The following is a 19,786-nucleotide window of genomic DNA, read 5'->3' as shown; positions in this document are numbered from 1 at the left end:
ATTTTGTTTGATAGGGAACAGCAGGGAGCAGCAGTATGATGGTAGCAATCAGGTAGACTTACATCAGTTTATAGTTGATACTCTCAACAGGAATCATAAAGATCGCATGCTACTCTTGAAAATTGAAAATGATCTTGTATCACTAGCAAAAGATCCCAAGTACGTAATCTACTTTACATTGTATTTATTTTTTTATTCCTTTAAAGAAATAAATATATTGGTTATTATTTTTGTTTATTGTTAGACGCACAGTACACAAGTTTGCTCAGATGTCATCTTATCAGAGAATGCTGGTGCACAGGGTTGCTGCTTACTTTAGTATGGAGCATAATGTCGATACATCGGGCGTTTCAGTCATTGTTAATACCACTAAAGCAACACGTATTCCAGAGACTAGATTCCGAGATTTTGTCAGGTATTTACATAAATAGTAGTACAAGTTAAAACTTCATAAAAACGTCGCTAGAAATGCCTAGAACGCTGATGCACAAAATTGCTGAAAATGACTGTATTAAATTTTAAAAGTTAACATCTTTGTTACTGGGTAAAGAAGGTGATTAGTGCATAGTATATTATTTCCTTTCAAAACTTTTTAAACTTGAGGGAAAACCAATTTTTGTATTTAGGAAAATGACTGAAAAAAATATACGTATTTATACAAATTTTTTAAACCACTTTTATTGATGTACAAAACTGCCTTCTGACATATATTTGTCAGTTGTTATTTTATTTAGTTGAAAGTTTAGTATGAACATCTGTTACCAAGAAAAATTCCGTCATGTTGTTTATTACCCTCCAGGAGCTAGTATGTTAATGACAAATTCGTTCTTTCCAACAAATTCTCGAACTGGTTTGTGATTGTATGGAGCATTACGTGTAATTATTTACTACTAATTTAAATTTTCAATGAAGAATCAAACTATTAGAAACTGGTTTGCGGTTGATCAAGGAACCAATAAAACCTAGACCACTGGAAAATGGCTTTTGACAATTTGCTTTGACAAAAAGTGCCTCCTCCAAGAAGAGTGTTAAAGGCTTTCAGCGACATTGAGAAGACGCGATGAAGTTTAACAAGATTATGAGTAATGCAGCAAGGGTATGGATGTCAGAGCATGGACTTTCGTTGATTCCGTCTCAAACAGAGATAGCGGTAATCCACTCCACTCTTGGAATACACCCTCGTTATTCGAGAGGTGATTAAGCAGCCAAACATCTTGGTTTGATGATGTTCTATGCAAGGCTGAAGTTTGGGGGAACTAATGCAAGAGAAGAGAGACGCAACACCTTCTTAATCTGGCAGTCGACGTAGATTGCTGAACAAAAAGGCCTTTAAATAGGAAAGACTTTAAACGGAAACTTCGACAGAGAGTGGGGAAGTCGTCTTCAAAGTTCGTCACTTATTAAGTAGACGTGGTTCTTCTAAGGAGTAGGCATCTAAAAATAATGCTTACCTTAAGTTGAGAATTTCCTCTTCCCTGCTGGTATTTGGGAAGATGCTGTTCCATTTTTTTGTTCTGTGGTCGGTTGGAGCAGCAAAGAAAGAGTTAGGCCAGCAGAACAGTGCTGGATTATTAGCAGCCTAATAACGTCGAGACATTGCTGGATTATGAACTCAGCTGGAACTTTGTGGTTCGCTACATAAGGTATGTTCTCTATCGCAAGATGCCTGTTTTGGATACCAGCTAGGCAGATGTTTTAATATTGAATAAGGGAGTTTAACGTAAGGCGTAACTCTGAAGTAGTATTGGTAGCTCCCAGAAACCAAACTAATACTAGAAGGAAGGAACTAGTAGTGTTACAGTAAAATGAACAACTGTTATTCAATTTACGAAAATAATTTTAAATTCTAGGAAACGAAATTTAATGTTTATTGAGACTTTTCTTTTTTAGAATATAGAAGTTTTTTTTTAAAGATGTTAATTTTTTAAACTTTGAGAATTTAATTGAGGTTGTAACAAATTATATTTAAAAAATTTACTATTTAAATAGATAACATAGATCAACTTTTGTTTTTGTTTTTTAAGGGACGATTTGCTTTTACCTGAAGAACCTAGACGTTCTATATTGAAAAGAGATTCCTCTTCATTTGACGAAACAGGGTCTTTTAAGGCAAGTTTTTGAGAAATTATTCTTTTTATTTAGATGATATTATTTATAAGTTTCAATACTTTTTTTAACTTATATTAAATTTGTTCTATCACATACTTATTTAAGGGAAAAACTACCCCTTATTTGATAAGTTTCATTCGGTCGAAGTGATTGTATATTACTGCAAATTACGTTCTCGCATGTTCTCTACGTTTCACCTAAAATTATTAAATTTTTGCAAGGATTATATAATATTTTCATTTGCTTATTTTTCTCTTTTTAAAAGACATTATATTACATGGTTAGTATATTTTGAACGATCGTAGCGTAATGTTGCTTTTCAAATGTTTATTAAATTTGTTAATAAGAGAGATTTTTTTTTACTATAACTATTAATTTTTACTTTTTTATTAATTCATCAAGTGGGGTCATTAGGGCCCGCCCGGAGCCTTTTTTTTTGCATTATCTACTTCCGAATAGTTTACTCTCGTTTTAGACAACTGTCCATCTCCAAACAGTATGCTGTTCCGCATGAAAAGAAAAATCTAAGGGCAGGCAGAGCTGGACTCGTGGCTGGAATCTTTTCGTATGGGAATAAGTGAAATAACTTCTTGAGTGAATTCAGTCCCTCTTATTATCATTATTACTTTGTTCGGCAAATTTGCCGGAATAACGGAAACATGGCGGCCTGAGGAACTGTATTTGTATCTGTATTTGAGTATGGATTGTGACTGGATTTATTTAACCTTCCCCCCATTGGGGCATTCGGACGAGTATACGATTTAGGCAAGTTCGCGTAGCATTATCTTGGCCATTTTGTTATGCATTTGTAAATACACTCGCTGAGAGAGCGATAGCACACCGTGGAGAAAATTTTTCAAATTTTTACCTTCATATTCAGATAATATGGCACACAGTTTCATTTTTTATTTTTATTATTATAAATTGTTTTTTAAAATAGATATCTTTTTTTTAACTGAGCCTCAATATTTGAAAAGAATAATTCCTTGTGCTTTTCGTTATATAGTAAAGCGTGCGTCACCTTGTAGCTAGTTCTGGTATTAAGAAGTCCAACCGCATTCTGAAAATGCTGCCCAGTAATAGTCAGTCCCATAGTAATGTGTGAGAATGCCCGATATCTAAGTGACTACTCCCAAATTATTATTACTCGTATTATTATTATTTTTTCTTGTGCCTTTGAAGGTGTTCATATCCCCATACTTAGCCATTCGAACTAGGATAGCGTGGGAATTCGTTTTTTTCCCCCAAAATTATTTGCAAAATAGCTGACAATTATAAAAAAACAAACTGGTTCTTTGTTTGTATACGCTGAAGCAATATCCGGCAGTCTATATTTTTGTAAGATTTTTAAATTGATGATCCGGCTTGGCGCAACCAATCTTTAGATCGATTTGACTCTTAGTAAATAAAAATTAATGATAGCCTATAATTTTCGATCACTGGATAAATCTCATTGTTCGATATTTAATTTAATTATGTTTCTAATATTTCGAAATGGAAATAATAAGATAATGTATAATTTATATAAGAATCAACAGACAATACTAGAGAGGTTGCTCGAATTAATGGGTGCTCTAATCAACCCGCTGGATGTTTCTTAATGGCGTAGGTCCACTTGGGCCCACCTATAGACCAATTTTAAAGAGTTGCAATGGCCTTGGTATGAAATACAGAGCAGTTAGTGGAATATATGTCGGCCACAAAACAAAACAAAATATATTATTTAATAAATGTGAGTTCCAAATCTACAAGCCTAGATATTCTCAGCTCTGGTGTCAGTTTATTGCCTACTTATCTTCCTAAAAATAGCTGTATTCTTAACCATACTAGCGTTTACAGTTAGCATCGTTAAGTCGTAATCATCTGACTCCAGCAGAGCGCTTGGATTGTAACTATAGCGTGGGATCTTTTTTTTCCGAAGTTTTTATTTTATTGCAATTACTTGTAGGGTTAATTCTGCAATCGTTGCATATTTAAATATGCCCTATGGATAAGCTCTTACAACACTGTTAGTTGCGATGTCTGACAACTTGTAGTGATTCACCTTCCAGTTTATTCTTAGCAAAAAATCTTTTTTGTAGATCACATAATCTTGAATTGATTTCCTAATTCTTTAGTTTATTGGTATTATTATTATTATTATTATTATTATTATTATTATTATTATTATTATTATTGCTGTTGTTTTCTTCAACATACTTATCTTGCATTCCTGGGATGTTCTCTGCAGTGAGGCAGGCCTTCACAGCTCTTCTCCATTACTAGCTATTGCGTGAATCTTGTTATTATTGTACTGTTATACTAAACTGGTTCTCTTTTAATTCGTTTCTGCTATTTACCCGACCTGAGAACCAAAGAAATAAGGCCCGAAATATGACTAAAATCTTTTGTTATATATTGATGTTTCCCTAGAAACGGTCTTTATAAGTAAGTATCACAACGCACTTTTATTCAGTTTTCCCTTAGATTAACCAAATATTTTGAGAGTTCTGTTATTTTAACTAAAAAGATTAAAGCAGCCGCTGAGAAATGTTTTATTTTCTAGTCAGGAGAACGCATGCTAAATGGTGATTCAAGAAGAAGCAAGAGTTTTGAAGAAAGAGAAGAGGAATATGAGAAGGCAAGACGAAGGATTTTCAACCGTGAACATTCTGTTAGTTTTTCCGGTTTTCAAATGATTTCCCCCTTTCATTTTACAAGCGGGAAGGAACACTGTAATATTTGGGAAATTATTGATCAAATACTTATTTTTTGCAGAACCTTTCTATCCGATAGATTTTTAGATTAACGAAAAATTAATTAAGTTTCATTTTCATTGAATAAAGATTTTCCGTTTTTGTTGCAAACTTTTCTATCCAGTCGTTACTTAAAAAAGTTAATAAATATTGGTTAATTTTTTTTTCTTTTATTCGTTAATAATAAAATTTTCATTAGGGCGAAGGTGATATGGTGGACTGCCTGGACGAACTTCATTGGGAAACTGAAGACGGTGTATGCACACAATGTGAGCACCCTGTTAGAGAAAGGTGAGAGTTTTCTGAAACCTTCAGGCTTCTGTGATATCGCCATAAATACTAGATTTCGGGTTGTATTATTTTAAAACTACGTTAATAAGGCAACAGGCTTCTTCAGAGTTTCATTATTGACGAAGACAGGCAAGTATCGCAGTCAATTGTACAAAAACAATAAAGTAGCAGATATTTTCTCCCTCTCTTCAATGCACAAGAATTGCTTTTAGAATTACGCACCTGCCGTGTGTCAACTTTTAAGATGCTCCAATTCCATTGCCTGCTTATGTATCTTCAGGATACTATTTCATTTCCCAAGAAAGATCTTCTTTCTTTGTTCATTCTCATAATTTACAACGGAACATAAAAACCTGGAATTAATTTTAATGGAACGCAAAGTTTCCAATTTTAGAAATAATAGAATTTTGGAGGCGCAAAAAAAGATCTTAATGCCAAACAACCAGCCTCTCAGAAAAATAGAAATAAGAAAGAATTAAAAGAAAGTAGAGTTTATGTTATTTTCCATAACCGCAAAGTTTCAGAGATTAAATATGAATCCTAGATGAACATTGTAAGTTCAACCAAACAAATACAACCAAAAATATCCCTTATATTTTTTTAGTTAATATCTTCTTTAGAAGATAAGCCCTATAGAGGATAGAACTAACGCATAATCTAATTTCAACGTTAAAACCAAATCGTCCTTGTTTTGCTGTTCTACCAACTACTGCGATTCTTTTCAGTTTTAGTTTTAAGCGATAATATAAACTTCTTTACTCAAGGGCATTCTTTTTTATTTGGACTTAAATTACATTAGTACTTCATTATCACTTTTTCGATTTTATTTAATTAATACCCCATCTTGTTTTGCGTATTCTTTTCCCTACAAGAAGAGTATTGCGATCATGTCAGATTTTTTTTTTAAATTGGATTATCTTTGGAAACCTCTTGGCACTTTTGACAAAATTAAAATGGGTTATTAACTTGATTGATTCCTTTAACTGATATTTTAATATTCTGATATTGTACTAGAAACCCAAGGCTTCTCAAAGTGGAATCTTATGAAAGTGGTGAAACACTAAAAGCTAATTCACTTCGTCTCTCAGTATCAAAATCTCATAGCTTCAGTGGGTATGATCCTCCTCAACAAACCAGGATACTTACAAAACAGGGTATGTGAAGTTATTTTCATTCCTAATTTTTTTTTATGAACGAATATACTTTTAAAAAAAGAGAACAATGGTATACGTATTTTTTAATCATTTTAAATAAATACACTTCAGATTCTGGAAGCAGTATGTCTTCACGTATTTCTCCGTCTAGTTCAGGTTATAAATCTCAACGTTCGGACGCAACATTAAGCGCTACCCCATCTCCCACAGCAACTCCAAATCTTCATACTCAGGTATTATAAAATTAGAATACTTAAGAATGTTGAAAAGAAGTGTTTACAAACTGAAACCTATGCGTACTATTTACAAAAATAATTAATTCCAGAATATTTTGTCAATTGTGAAAGTGTCTGCAAAGAATTGAAATTAGTTTAGGAATAAGAATTTTCATATACAAAATACTAAATTGAGATATTTATCGAAATGGTTGACTATAATTTTAATACTCATTATACGCTTCTTGTAAATGTTGTATCTATTTCAATTAATGGTCTATATTAGATTCAGATCTTGAAATGATTTAAAAACATAACTGTTATTTCTAAATAATGTAGTATTATGTTGGCAATTGTATGGTGTGTAGCTGTCAGGACAGAGTGGTGGAGCACTATCTCCTGAGCCAGAGACTGTAGTCTGGGCTGTGTCTGATCTTGCTTCAGTGCCACCCGGCTCTATGCTCATTCATCCTCAGGTAAATCCCATCACTGTGCATTAGCCACCACTCCGCCTTGTTTTTTTTCCAATTCCCAGTTTTACTTAATCTAACTTAAACAAACGAATAGTGTTAATTAATTGTTACGTACACATTCTAGAAATAACAATAAATCTTAACAGAATCATTAAATACGTTTGAATTCATTCAATCTCACCAAGCTTTTTAGGTTTTGATTTGAAAATCTGATTTATCAGTAGTAGTTATGAGAATGTTATATTTTATTATAATTTAGATGCTTGACAATATTGAAACCTAGAAAGCAAATAGTTAATAATAACGATATCAATCCACTATTACTTTTCAGATGATGTCGTTTGTAAATGTATACGTTCTGCTCTAATCTTCAAAATTTAAACAATTTAAATGAAAGTGATGCGGAGCTAGAGCTCAATTTAGGTATATGCTAAACTTTAAAACTAAATTCAGGCCTAGTTGATTATTAGTAAGTACGAATATATGGGTATTTTTAAAAATCTAGGAGAAATGAGAACTCTTATTTCAAAGGGGCCCAATTGATTCATTTAAAAATATGTTATGAGGCAACACACCTTGTTTGGCTTAATGTTGTACCTTCACTACGATGCTAGTGATTGATGCTCAAGGTTGAAGTTTACATAAAGAGATCGATACAGACCGATTAGTTAAGTTTTATTGAGGGGGATAGTCCATTTTTGAATCAGTTCTTCTAGGCCATACTTCGGCATGGGTCGCGAGATACCGTAAATTGACCTAGGGAAGGGAGGGGAGCATCCCCTGGGATGTTATGGTCCGTTCTCTTAACATCTTTCCCAGATGTTCTCAGGAATGGATCCCATTGCCAAACTTTCAGAAAGATTAAAAAGTGAGATATTGCAATCCTGTTTGTGGGAAAACTTTTCAAAGCGCCTCTGGTGCATCCCGTAGAAGCTGTTTAACGGGGGAAGCTTGCACTGTAATTAGTAGAAACCAGATTTTGCCAAATTCATTCCTATTACTATTTTAGTGTTTAATATTGCTTTCGCATTCATATTCAAAATTTTGTTCTAACACTGGGAATTCTGGGAATGCATACTTTGACTCAAGTATCAAAAAAAAGTTGAAACCTAGAAAGCAACTTCTAAGTTTTTTACGCAAATGTGTGATGTGTCATTTAAGTGCGTATATGATGCGTGTAAATTAAATGTATGTGGCTGTTCTTCTCATTTCCACTTTCTATTTATTCCTAAAGAGCAGGGGTGGGCAAACGTTTTCTGTAAAGGGCGACATAAGGTTATTGGTTTATTACCGAGGGCCGCAGTATATATATATATATTTCTTTTTTTAATGGGTTAATTTATATTTATTTCGGGTTCTTATTTATTAATTGTTTTTATTTATTTATAATACAGATTATTAATTTATTATAATAAAATTTATTAACAAATCAACATAAAAACGGCATTAGGGACTTCTATGAAATTGCTTTAATATCTTCCTTAATCATTTTTTCTATTAAAAATTAAAAAAACAGACGAAAAAAAAATAATGTGATTGCATTCTCATTTATACATCAACTGTTGCACCATAAAATAAATAACTGAGAAGAAGCGAAAATCCGTAGCTTTCGTCGAAGCAATAACACGCTTTGTCTGATGTAAAAGTGGCGTACTAAAAGTGAGTGGTCATACAAAGAAAGAGCGCGGATTACAGATATAAGATTTGAACGCTGGATTTGGACAATAATTGTTCCAGCGAAAATTACCAAACTTTATTAACATCAAATTTGAAATATTTTATGATTTCAATTTTTATTATTTGCCGTTTTGTGTCGCTGGCCGCAGGAAAATGTTAAAAGAACCGCACTTTGCTCACCCCTGCTATTATAGAGGAATGAAAATATGGTACAAATCTTCAAAGTGAGAGGACTACTTGTTTTTTGTTTTTTTTAAAAAAAAGATAAATTTAAGGAATTTTTAACAACTCAAAGTAAGATAATTTTGGCTGTTTATAAAAATTTAATTTGCGAAAACTCCTCTAGACAATTAAAAGAAATAGAAAGTACTTTGTTAATTCATCAATTTCAACTATTCATAAGTGACGTTGAGTATCTGTCTAGATCATTTACCACAACACAATTTTACCTACATTGCGTTAAGAAAATATTCAATCTTATAAAAAGGAAATATAAAATTCCTTATTATAAATTAATTAATTTTACTTTTTTTTTTTTTTAGACGGGCCAGCCATATACAAATGCGGATGGTAGTATTTATCATTATGATCCGTCGAATCCACCCAGAGTGTGTGGGAGCGGAGAAAGTGTGGGGGCGCAGGTCGCTCACCATGTCTCTTCTGCAACAAATAATATCCCGTCCTCAGCACTGCCTACGCAACAACAGCAACCACCGCCGCAACAACAACCTCCTCAGCAGCAACAGCAACCACAACCTCAGCATCAGCAAAAACATGGTGAGTTATGTGAACCACATAGCAGTGATCCTGGTGATGGGCTTAATTTTAATATTGATGAAATTCAAGAAAGAAGTTCAGAGGCAGATAAGCAACAAGAAGTGAACATATCAACATCAAATCTTCAATATGATACAACCGACCTTGTTGAAAACACGTCTGTCCCTTGCATGTTAACATGTAATACTTGCCATTCGGCCGCTGATCAAAATCAGACGAAACATGAAGCAAAAAATGGTTTTGTTAAATCAGTTATAAATCAGACCAACAGTGTTTCTAGCAATTCTTTTGTATATTCAATTGAAAAATCGGGCACTACTTACTTCTACACGGCTTCACCAGTTAATCAGCCAAATTTTGATTGGTCACCTATAATTGAACCGCATAAACTAGAATATTATAGTAATGAATATTGTGTCCTTCAAGAACCAACTACTGCGTCCATACTCTATGGACAATGTTTGTACTTTTAAAATTACACATAAATAAAAAAAGGTTTCTACAAAAATAGAAAATAATGCGTTAACATTAATGAATTTAAAAGTATAATTGTTTGTTTTTGTCAAGAATGTGTGCGATAAAAGGTTTAATAAAAATCTATTTCTTCTTAGGTTATTTATTGTTATGGTGTTTTTACAGTATTTAAAAGGAAAAATCAACAATATATTTCAAATTTTATAAAACTTTGTCCCATCAATAAATTTTTATTTTATTTTTAATTAAGCACATTTAATTAATATTTTTTGTACTATTAAAAACTATTTTATCGGTCTGTCAATATAAATACATTTTTCATTTATTTGTTTGTTTATTTAGTAAATCATAATCATGCCAGAAGTTATAATTACACAATGAAATTTGCACTGGATTTTTGTTAAGAGTTATCATTATGAGAAAAAATAATGTAATTTATATTAATTCACTCATAAATTTAATTGGAATATAACATATTAGATGTACTAGTATTTATTTGTTTGTTTGGTTAGATATACAAAGAATAATTTTTAAATTTGCACAAATCAAATGTATGCTTCAGATTTATTTACTTTTTGTAATTGGTTATCGCTCATCCGCAAGAAATGTGCCACAAACACTTTATTTGCCAATTATTCTAAAAAATAAGGCCGATTTAGGTGCGTTCTTCAACAGGGAAAGTGTCATTTAAATCTCAGCTGTTTCTAAGTATATTTTGGTATAAGACCTGAAATAACTACCAAACCTTCACCTAATCGTGTAAAAAATGTGAGTTTGTAGTATCACAGCCCAGCAAAGAAAGCAAGACGTACTTGAGCGTCGTACAGAAGAGTTTACATGTTTTGAATTATACACACTCGCCGGTGCATTTCAGTTAATGAAAACAGGGGAGACAAGATTTTTTCTTTTGATATTAGCACGAGCGGTTATTAGACTTGCTGAAAAAGAGAAGCGTTTAAGACAATGGGCTGCTATAGAAATCGAAAATCGGGGAATAAAATATCTCTCTACGAGATAAACGTATTTAGCAGCTTGTGAGATTAGAAACGGCTTATAATTTATCTAACAAGAGTAGTTGCTATCTAACACTAAAAGATTAGCGAATCGCGGTAGGGGAAAAAATGGTAATTAGAAATTGGTAGCTGCTTTATGTTGATGTGAGTTAAGTATACGAGTTTTTCAATTTTTGATTTTTCAAGCTACATTGGTGATATTTAGAAATAGTAGATTTTTCAGTAAATAAGTTATTCATCCATCGAATACGGAGAGAAATACGAAAGTAACGCGTAGGTTTTGAAATTGAGATATCCGAAGTTGTTAGAGTTTCTAGGGTGTTAAATAGTTATTAGACTCTTTCCAAACCAACACATACCTGAGCTTTATTTTATGTCTCTATTTTCTCTTCTTTTTTGTGTAATTTGTGGTTATATTCGTTGCAAGTTTAAGATTGATCTAATTAAATAAAGAGTAGAAATTTTGGGTTGTCAATTCTTCCTGGTGAGCGATATATTCAACCGATGAAGATTTGTTTGTAAAGAGGTAAGAGGAATATAAATAACAAAATAATAGCCATTAAATAACGAAAAAAAAAATCATTTGTCTTAAACGAAGAAAAAATAAAGTTTGCAAAAGAGTAAAAATAAGAAAAGAAGTTACGGGAAAGGATTAAGTATGCGGTTAGGTATTGGATTCCCACGCGGAGATCCCAGGTTCGAATCCAGCTGCAGGCCCTTAGATTTTCTCTTCCTAGGAGCTTCTTATAGCTCACTGTCCGGTGATGTCTGTAACGAGAGAACACTGTCCGGAGCCGGCAGTACACTAAAAAAAAACTCCGGACGCCAATAACTTCAAGATTTTGACTCGCCTCAAATCTTTTTTTTTTTTTAAGTTTCTTACAAGTTAATGAACGAACATTTAAAAAGTTAAGATCTCAAAATCTGTACATTGACTTGAGTCTGTGGAACAAAGTGGAAGAAACCATTAATTTTACAATGGTACTTGCACATTAGAATACACTGTTGAATTTTGTCTCTACTTGGCTACCTCTTCTTTTTTTAAATCACTCTACTCAAACGCAAATAATCTTACCTCTTTGAAATTTACTCACAATATCCTTTACTTCTTCGTTGCGAAAGTAAATTTATTTTAATTAATTTGCACAATAGCTATTCCTATAATTTAATAATCTTATGCAGAATTTCCGTCAAGCAAAGTTGGGCTTCACAATATTAATAATTCACTGGCTTATCCAACAAAAGGGACATGACTTTTTAAATCACTTGGTAACAGTGATTTCAAAAAAGTTGAATGTAATCTTTTTTAACATCCTGATTAATTAAATTAACTGCTTTAGATAACTGTTTGTTCTTAAGCTGGATTTATATTTGTGCTATTTGAAAAAAAAAACAGCAACTACGAAACTCTTGAGTGGAAAAAATTAACCAACTACCGATTTGTAAAAACCAATTGTATTCAGTTTGTCATGATCTATCATTCAGTTCGGGCAAATGTTTGGAAACTTGCCACTTCCATTTGTTCATCTTTTAAAACCATCAATATCTCCTGAAAATCGATGGACTTCGTTTTAGAGTAAATGATTTGATCGTTTTTGGGAGTGAAACAATCTTTTAAGAAATCTTTCAATTAACGTGAACGATTTCTCGACAGAAGTGGTGATGAATCAAAAAGTGTTGGAAGTATTTTCAGAACATTTATAGCGAAGTGTGGAAGAATGAAGAATATTTAGAAATTAACAATTTTATAAGCTAAACGAAGCTAATAATAAAGCAATGATTGCTTTATCATTATCCAAAGGCTGTTGAGACACCAGCACAACCACCAGATTTAAGTCAAATTAAACGAATGGATGCGGGCAATGCATGAGGGGGCCAATTACCTTAGATATTGGCGCACCTTGAATTAAAAAGAATTTGTGTGAACAATCATTTAACTTTCTCTTATTTCATTGCTTGAGGTTCTAAAAGTCCAGATGAACTTTCATATTTCGAATTTATTCATTTAGTTATTACTAATGTTACTTAAGATACCTAATTTTATGACATTTTAGTGGAAACCTACTTTTAAGCGTCTTTAGGATTTTACTCAGGCCTCCTTAAAATGAATTTAGAAAAATTATTTAAATAGATATTAATCTATTATTTTTATGTACAAATATAAGACGTTTAGAAACAACCACAGCCGGGTAGTTTCTAAGAAGCTCAGTAAAATGAAAAATTCATTTTGTACAGTGGTCCTCCCGTGTTGGAAGTTCACTCAGCACTTTAACATTAATCGTTCTTTTGTAATAAATTACACAGTACGGTTCAGTAAATATTGAACTGCAAAAGCCATTCAAGTTAATTGAGGTATCTTGATCGCTAACTTACTGCTGAGTCCCACATTGGGACCATATTAAAGTCTAAAATTCATCTTTTTGCGATTTTTCATTTTTGAGATATATTGTCAAAACATTTCTAAAAATCGTATTTCAGTTTATAGAGATACTATTAATATATATTAGAAAAAAGACACCTGCCAATTATAAAATGAAAAAAGTAGTTTTGTTAAAGTTATAGTTTCCATTTTGTAATATGTTTTAACAATTCATTTAATTTACTAGAATACAGTGAGTGTGTATATAAGTACCTGCTAAATCGAACCACTTTTTTTATTGGTAAACTTTTACTTCTGAGCTTGTTATTTTCTTGTTTTAGACCAAATTGAATATTGAAAATAATAAAATATAGGAAACATAGAGGAAATAAAAGAAAGAGACTAACGAAAGTGGTTATCAAAACTTTTGAACAAAATTTCTATGCTTATTGAAGCGCAAGTAAAACAGTTGATATTCTCTGATAAGAGAGAATATATGAGAATATTTTGAAAAGTTGACTTTCTCACACGACGCTTAACTCACAAAGGTTCATAGAAGATGCTTCAATTAGCCAAAATACGGTCTAAAATCCATGTTTTTCTTGGTTATTACCCGGAAGAATTCTAATTTGAATGTTACAGGAAAATGAAAATGTGCGTGTGAAAAGGCTTTAGTTTAAAATTAGGATTGAGAGCTCAATTTTAGGTGCTCTTATAAATTTTGCTCGTGTGATAGTGAACTGCTAATCTTAAAAATGGTAATGCTTGAAAATTAAAAGGTTCTTAAAAGAGTTGTCCTAGAATGGTCCATTGTTAAAAACGTTTTCAACATTAGAGGGTAATACAAATTAACTATTAAGGTACTAGTCTAGTATCCATAGTCTTTCATTTCCCTGCAAATTGTAGTAAAACATGGAAAAGCAATTTACTAAGTTGAACTTTTATTAATTGTGCCATGTTCATTAATAAATTTAAAAACTTTTCCTTTTTTTTATTTTATTGTGGCAATAATTGGTCTTTATACAAGGTAGTGGAATTATTATTTTACAAATGAATTTTACTTTGAATAATCAAATACAGATCCAACATATCAAATAGGAAAGATGAAATGGATGTTTATTAAGAGAGTGTTAGATGTAAAATTACCTACTGTGATGGAAAATGGTGAGTTTTACAATCATTTTTCGGACCGTTAAGAAATGGAACAAATAATCGTTGATTTATCTGCGGGCCTAACGACATTCACTAAAAATAATTATAAATTCTAATTTATGTCAACGATATAGTATTAAGAAACACCTAACATACTTATTGTGATCGGATGTTAAGGTGAAACCCAAATTGTACCAACTTGCATATCAATTATGTTATAGCCTTTTTTAAAATTTTATTTCAGATATGATGGAAAATCATGTGCCAGTGAGTGCATCTAGTCAACCCTTGCATGCAGAAATTAGTAAAGGTGTAATAGATAGCGGATATGAGAGTGGAGGTGGAAGTGGGAATGGAGGAGGATATTTAGGTGGTAGTGCAGCAGCTCCTCCTTCAGCTCAAGTAACGCAACAAGCGTTATGTCATCCACTTCCGGCTCCCGCTGCTTCCCATCAATATCATCAGCAAGCGCCTATTGTTCATCCAGCTTCAGAGCCACCCCATCCTCCGCCTCCTCCTCCTCAGTATCATCCAGTAGTATATCCATTGCCAGCTACACCAGGACCGCCTCCACATCCTCCTTATCATCATCAGTATGATCCCAGGATACAGGTACTTCTTGAAAGTGCATATTATATTCTGTAATATTATTTAATTAAGCTAATGAAAAATTAATTAAAGGATGGAGGAGTAGCAGCTAACGACTTGTCAAATTACATGATGGGTCTCAATATAGACAATACTAGGCAACCAGATACCAGGCAAATAATGTATTGGCAGCCACATCATATCCAGGTTGGTATTAGTACATGAAATTAATATAAATAACTATTCCTTTAAAAATTTAATCATTATTATATTTGTATTTTTCTGTACCTACTGAAATTTATTTATTCTTCAGCTTGTTGCTTTTATTGTTCAATTAAAATATTCATCGGATCAGACTAAGCCACATATGTCAGTTCCGTTTAATGGTTGAAGTTCGTCTCATTTCCTGTCATTAATGGTCATGTACTAATTATTGACAAGTACTTTTTAATAATAAAATTCCCTTTCTACTATTAATTAAGCAATCAATCTTATTATTTCGAAAATTTCATCGAAGTAGTCTTGCAGAGCTCATAATAAAGCAATATAGCAACTCCGAACACACGACCCCATACGCTCGAATTACGTTTTGCCAATGGAAAAAAAGGCGCGAATATAACTTCAAATCGTCTACATGACCAATGTGGCCAACGGCCGCTGAAAAAAAGAGTATAGTTTCTTAGGCAAGGAGACCTATGCAAAATATTCTTTAAGAAACTAATTTTTTAAAACTTTCTCAAAGATTTTTAGACTTTAAATTTGCACATTTTGGGCGTACAAAAAAAAAGTCCTGTTTTTTTTTTCTGTTTTAGAGCTATTTGAGCTGAACTTTTTGAATTAAAACTAAAAAATTATGTAAGGACTAATCAGTTTTCCTTGAAACGTTTTTTGTTCAGGTCGATTGGGAGGTGTAGGTATTTCCGAAATAGTAGGGTTTTTATAGTAGGCTTCCCCTCTAATGCGCTATTTCTGGGATATCTGCAGTTTACCACCTATTATTTATACATTAATATGTTGCACAAATTCCAAGTTGACGAACATCCACTGGATATTATCTCCATGAATTTGAAAGTTGGGGTTAGAGAAAGTTTTATAATATTTCACAGCAGCAGTTTTTTTTATTGAAAATTATAAATGCAAAAACTTCATTTGGATGTAATTTTATTGGACGCTAACATTTGATTTTTGACCATGTATGTTTTATTGAAGGCGCATTCTGGAATGCCGGTGTACTATGCTGGAAGCAACGGCAGCAGCACAGGACCAAATGCCATGGGAAGCAATGGTGTGAGCAGATACCAAGGAGCTCCTCCTCCACCCCCTCCTCAACAGTCTTGCCCGCCGCCGGCTCAACCATTTATACCTCCTCCCGCGCCGCCTGCCCCAGTCATTCCTCAGCAGCCGCCTCATCTAACTTCTTCTGAACATTCAGGTACACAGCTGCAGTATATCTTCTCCCAAAAGTACTAATTTATATATCTTTGTATACGCAGGCGCAAAAAAGAAGGATCAATTGCACATTTGCGATATTAGTTTAAAAATTCCCACAAATGTCTTGTTTTTAATTTATGACTTCCGACATAGAAGGGTAACAAGCGTGGTTAGTAATTGTTTCCTGGTGTAGGAAATCCTTGGAGGTTGCTTTTAGATATTTTGAAGGATTGAATAAGTTTATTAGTCCAAAATTGTAAACTAAAGATACTTCTAAGGCGTTCGGCTTTGTCTGTGAGTAGGATCTGCTTACGGGCTCTGAGTGAAAAAAAATTTATTAAGATTAATGTTAATTGCGCTCCTATTCAACAGAAGTTGATGATTGGTTGAGGCAAAGAGAATCCTTCGACCCCATGTTTTTGGACAGTGTCCAAACAATGTGTTTTTTGTGACGCATTGCCACACTGAATTAATCATGCATTGATTAATTTACTAAAAGTATATAAATTTTTGAGGAATTCTGATGGCCTTAATGATTGTCGATACAGCCTGGTTTTGAGGAGAAAGGGAGGTTCAACATTATTTATCCTCGAACCCACATAATCATAATGAAAATAATGATGGCTAAGAGGGAGAAATATGGACTGACAGTGTTCTGTTTGCGATTGCAGTTTGGGGAGAGAGGGACGACACCATTGGCAAAGTGGAGTTTTTTCGACGAAATTGAAAAAGGAGATCTGAGTCCGTCAAAATTGATTCACGTTCGCACAAGTGACATACATATATAATCGGTTTGATAAAATCTTTATTTTGTCTTGCCCAACGTTTAATCTTTTTAACTTCAGTTAAAACTTATTGGTGAAAAATATAAAGTACGGTTGAATATAAAAAGAGAGCGATTGGGAGATTTTATTTGCTAACCCTATCCCTTTGAATACTAAAACAATATAAATTTTAAATTTTCTAAGAAATTTTGTTTTTGAGCTGGTATTGTCATACAACACACGCAAACAGCCATTTATAAAAACCACTTTCTTGGGCTCTTGGGCCCTCAAAATGGTCATTTCACTGAAAAGAAAAATTTGGCATCCCACTATGAGGGAAAAGTGATATTTATGTATTTTTTTTTATACTAATTAGTACATTAAATTAATTGGGCGCTTGTTAGTCAGTCTATACTAACACGGCAGCATTGGGAGGAGTCCTGTGTATGTTGTCTCTAATGTTTTTATTGTTTTAGGAAGCTGCTATTCTTCAGGCTATCCAAGCACTGGCCCTCCAGAATGCATCCCTTACTCACCATCAGCAGTTCACATGTATTATACACCTCCGTATAATGGGTAAATTTTACGCTTTAAATCCTTGAAAATTATTTCTTATTTTTCAAAATATTGCGGTTGGGCAAAAAAAAAGAAGAGTTTTTTTAACCATAATTTATAATTGTCAAAGGCTCGACCAATATTACTTTTTTCAAGGAAAAAAAAAAACAGGTTTTTAACACAAGAACAGAAAATAAAATAATATTTAATAGTTAGATGGATGATGACAACAATATTTTGAAAAATAATCAACTATAGTCGTTATATAATTTTTATTCTTTAATATTTTCATTCAAACTCTAAAAGTTATTTGGAGTTTTTTTTTATGTGCAGATATAGAAAATTTGTTGATTTTAAACATTGGTATATTAATTATTTTTAATACCATTTTTGTTGGAAAGAAATCAAAGCAATGGTAGCAGTCAGAATGGAGCAGTTAATGGTTCCAGTCCTGGGTATTATGGCGCTAATATAACTAACTGCTCAGCTCCAATTCTTGCCCTCCAGTATCAGCAGCCTTGTCCTCATCCAACACCTCCACATACCCCACAGGTGCCCCATAATTGCACATATTAGAGATGATATCTCCAAAAAGTAGAAATTTGTTTTAAACTACTTTTCAAAATATTGAAAAGACAACTCATATATAATTTTGTCTGTGATCAATTACAGGGTGTGTGTGGACAGTTCGCGGTATACAATAGTTGTTATCCAAGCCATTATGCTCAAGCTACATCTAGTTTACCAGTACCCCAATTATTTAGAAAACCCACTTTAAATGTTGGTGTACGATGTGGTTCTCCTTTAAGACCACAATATTCAGTTTCTCCAACTGTTAAAGATCGACCGTCTGATGAAAAAATCCAACCAGTTCCTGTTTATGGCTTTCGTGTACTGCCAGGTTTGTATAATTATTTTTGTTATATCTACATTACATCAAATATACATACAGCACTTAACAATAGAAACCAAACCAATAAATTTTTTTTACTAAGTAATAGCAAAAGTATAATTTTAAAATAAATTCGCGAGCACAATGTTCTTTCTTAGATAGAATTAATATTTGACGTAACAATAGACGACAAAGTTGAGGTAGTAGAGGAAAATGGCAAGGTAAAATATGAAGTAAGGAACAAAGTTGCTGCAGCAACAACTAAGTGGAAAATGCAAGACTAATGAATAAGAGGTCTACGATCCTTAGTTTGAGTCTTGGAGCATACTTATTAATTGAAAAAATTAGGTTTTTATAAAGCATCCTCTTGAATTTCTTTAAGTGATTGTTTCAAAAGATCTGAGTTATTTAAAATTAACGATGATTTAAATGAATTCCCTAGTTTTTAACAGCATCGCATTCCCTAGGTTTTGAGACGAAAAGTAGATATTAATTTTTCTATTTCTATTCACATCAACGGATAAGCATCATTGCCATTCACACCATTCTCTTAAATATATGAGCATATAACTCTCTTATGAGGAGAGGTAAACAACGACTAACACAACTAAGTTGTGCCTAATTTAGCTTTTGTGATTCACGAACAAACAATTGATATATGAACATTCATTGTTTGGGTTTAATTTGTTACAATTTTAGTTTTTAAGTGGGTTTACGGTTCTTGTATTTATTAAAATAAAGTGTAAAAAACTATTAAAAAATTGTTTATTTTCTAATTCTGATTTTTTTTTTACAAATAATTACTCTTTTGGCAGAGGCAGTATAACAAACTATTGAGCAAAAGGTTATTAATGTGATTAATTTTTAGGTGACGTAAGGATACTTGGAAATACTGGAAGAATTCCTTTTGCCCTCCCAGCTCCTACGAAAGCACCACATACTCGCAAACATAGGTAATATTGATTATATTTGTTAAGTGTAAGTCGGGAGCGGGACTGGAAAGTTTCTTATGATACAATTAAAATTAATAAAAATGTCTATGGTACTTTCTTCTAATATTAAATAGCAGATTGAATTTTTTTTAAAATCAGATGTACCAAATTTACTAAATTAGATGAATATAAACA

At 32.6% G+C, this 19,786-nt stretch overlaps 1 protein-coding gene and 1 long non-coding RNA gene across 17 annotated transcripts in view; one reads left to right on the top strand and one right to left on the bottom strand.

Moving 5' to 3' along the window:
• enc (R3H domain containing protein encore) overlaps positions 1 to 19,786 on the top strand; it is a 44,527-nt gene that overhangs the window by 19,300 nt on the left and 5,441 nt on the right. For 8 of the 16 annotated variants that reach the window (XM_074125575.1, XM_074125573.1, XM_074125568.1 and 5 more), the window contains 16 exons: positions 15 to 159; positions 245 to 415; positions 2,025 to 2,109; positions 4,655 to 4,762; positions 5,044 to 5,135; positions 6,150 to 6,289; positions 6,401 to 6,522; positions 6,873 to 6,980; positions 9,197 to 9,431; positions 14,674 to 15,041; positions 15,111 to 15,224; positions 16,227 to 16,449; positions 17,689 to 17,788; positions 18,169 to 18,319; positions 18,440 to 18,668; positions 19,528 to 19,612. In XM_074125575.1, the coding sequence (XP_073981676.1) occupies positions 15 to 159; positions 245 to 415; positions 2,025 to 2,109; positions 4,655 to 4,762; positions 5,044 to 5,135; positions 6,150 to 6,289; positions 6,401 to 6,522; positions 6,873 to 6,980; positions 9,197 to 9,431; positions 14,674 to 15,041; positions 15,111 to 15,224; positions 16,227 to 16,449; positions 17,689 to 17,788; positions 18,169 to 18,319; positions 18,440 to 18,668; positions 19,528 to 19,612 (2,476 nt within the window). Of the gene's footprint in view, positions 1 to 14; positions 160 to 244; positions 416 to 2,024; positions 2,114 to 4,654; positions 4,763 to 5,043; positions 5,136 to 6,149; positions 6,290 to 6,400; positions 6,523 to 6,872; positions 6,981 to 9,196; positions 9,432 to 14,673; positions 15,042 to 15,110; positions 15,225 to 16,226; positions 16,450 to 17,688; positions 17,789 to 18,168; positions 18,320 to 18,439; positions 18,669 to 19,527; positions 19,613 to 19,786 lie in introns of all 16 variants that reach the window. The other 8 variants (XM_074125576.1, XM_074125571.1, XM_074125580.1 and 5 more) reach the window with 6 other exon arrangements.
• On the bottom strand, positions 10,382 to 12,188 carry LOC141452966 (uncharacterized). The gene is made up of 2 exons (XR_012457707.1): positions 11,994 to 12,188; positions 10,382 to 10,542 (listed from the first exon to the last, which is right to left on the bottom strand). It is a non-coding gene; the product is annotated as an uncharacterized lncRNA (long non-coding RNA).

The sequence above is a fragment of the Rhodnius prolixus genome, unplaced genomic scaffold (genome assembly GCF_049639745.1).
Source record: "Rhodnius prolixus isolate KJV_2025 unplaced genomic scaffold, Rpr scaffold_3, whole genome shotgun sequence".
Lineage (NCBI taxonomy): Eukaryota > Metazoa > Arthropoda > Insecta > Hemiptera > Reduviidae > Rhodnius > Rhodnius prolixus.
This window is presented reverse-complemented; position numbering and strand designations above follow the sequence as displayed.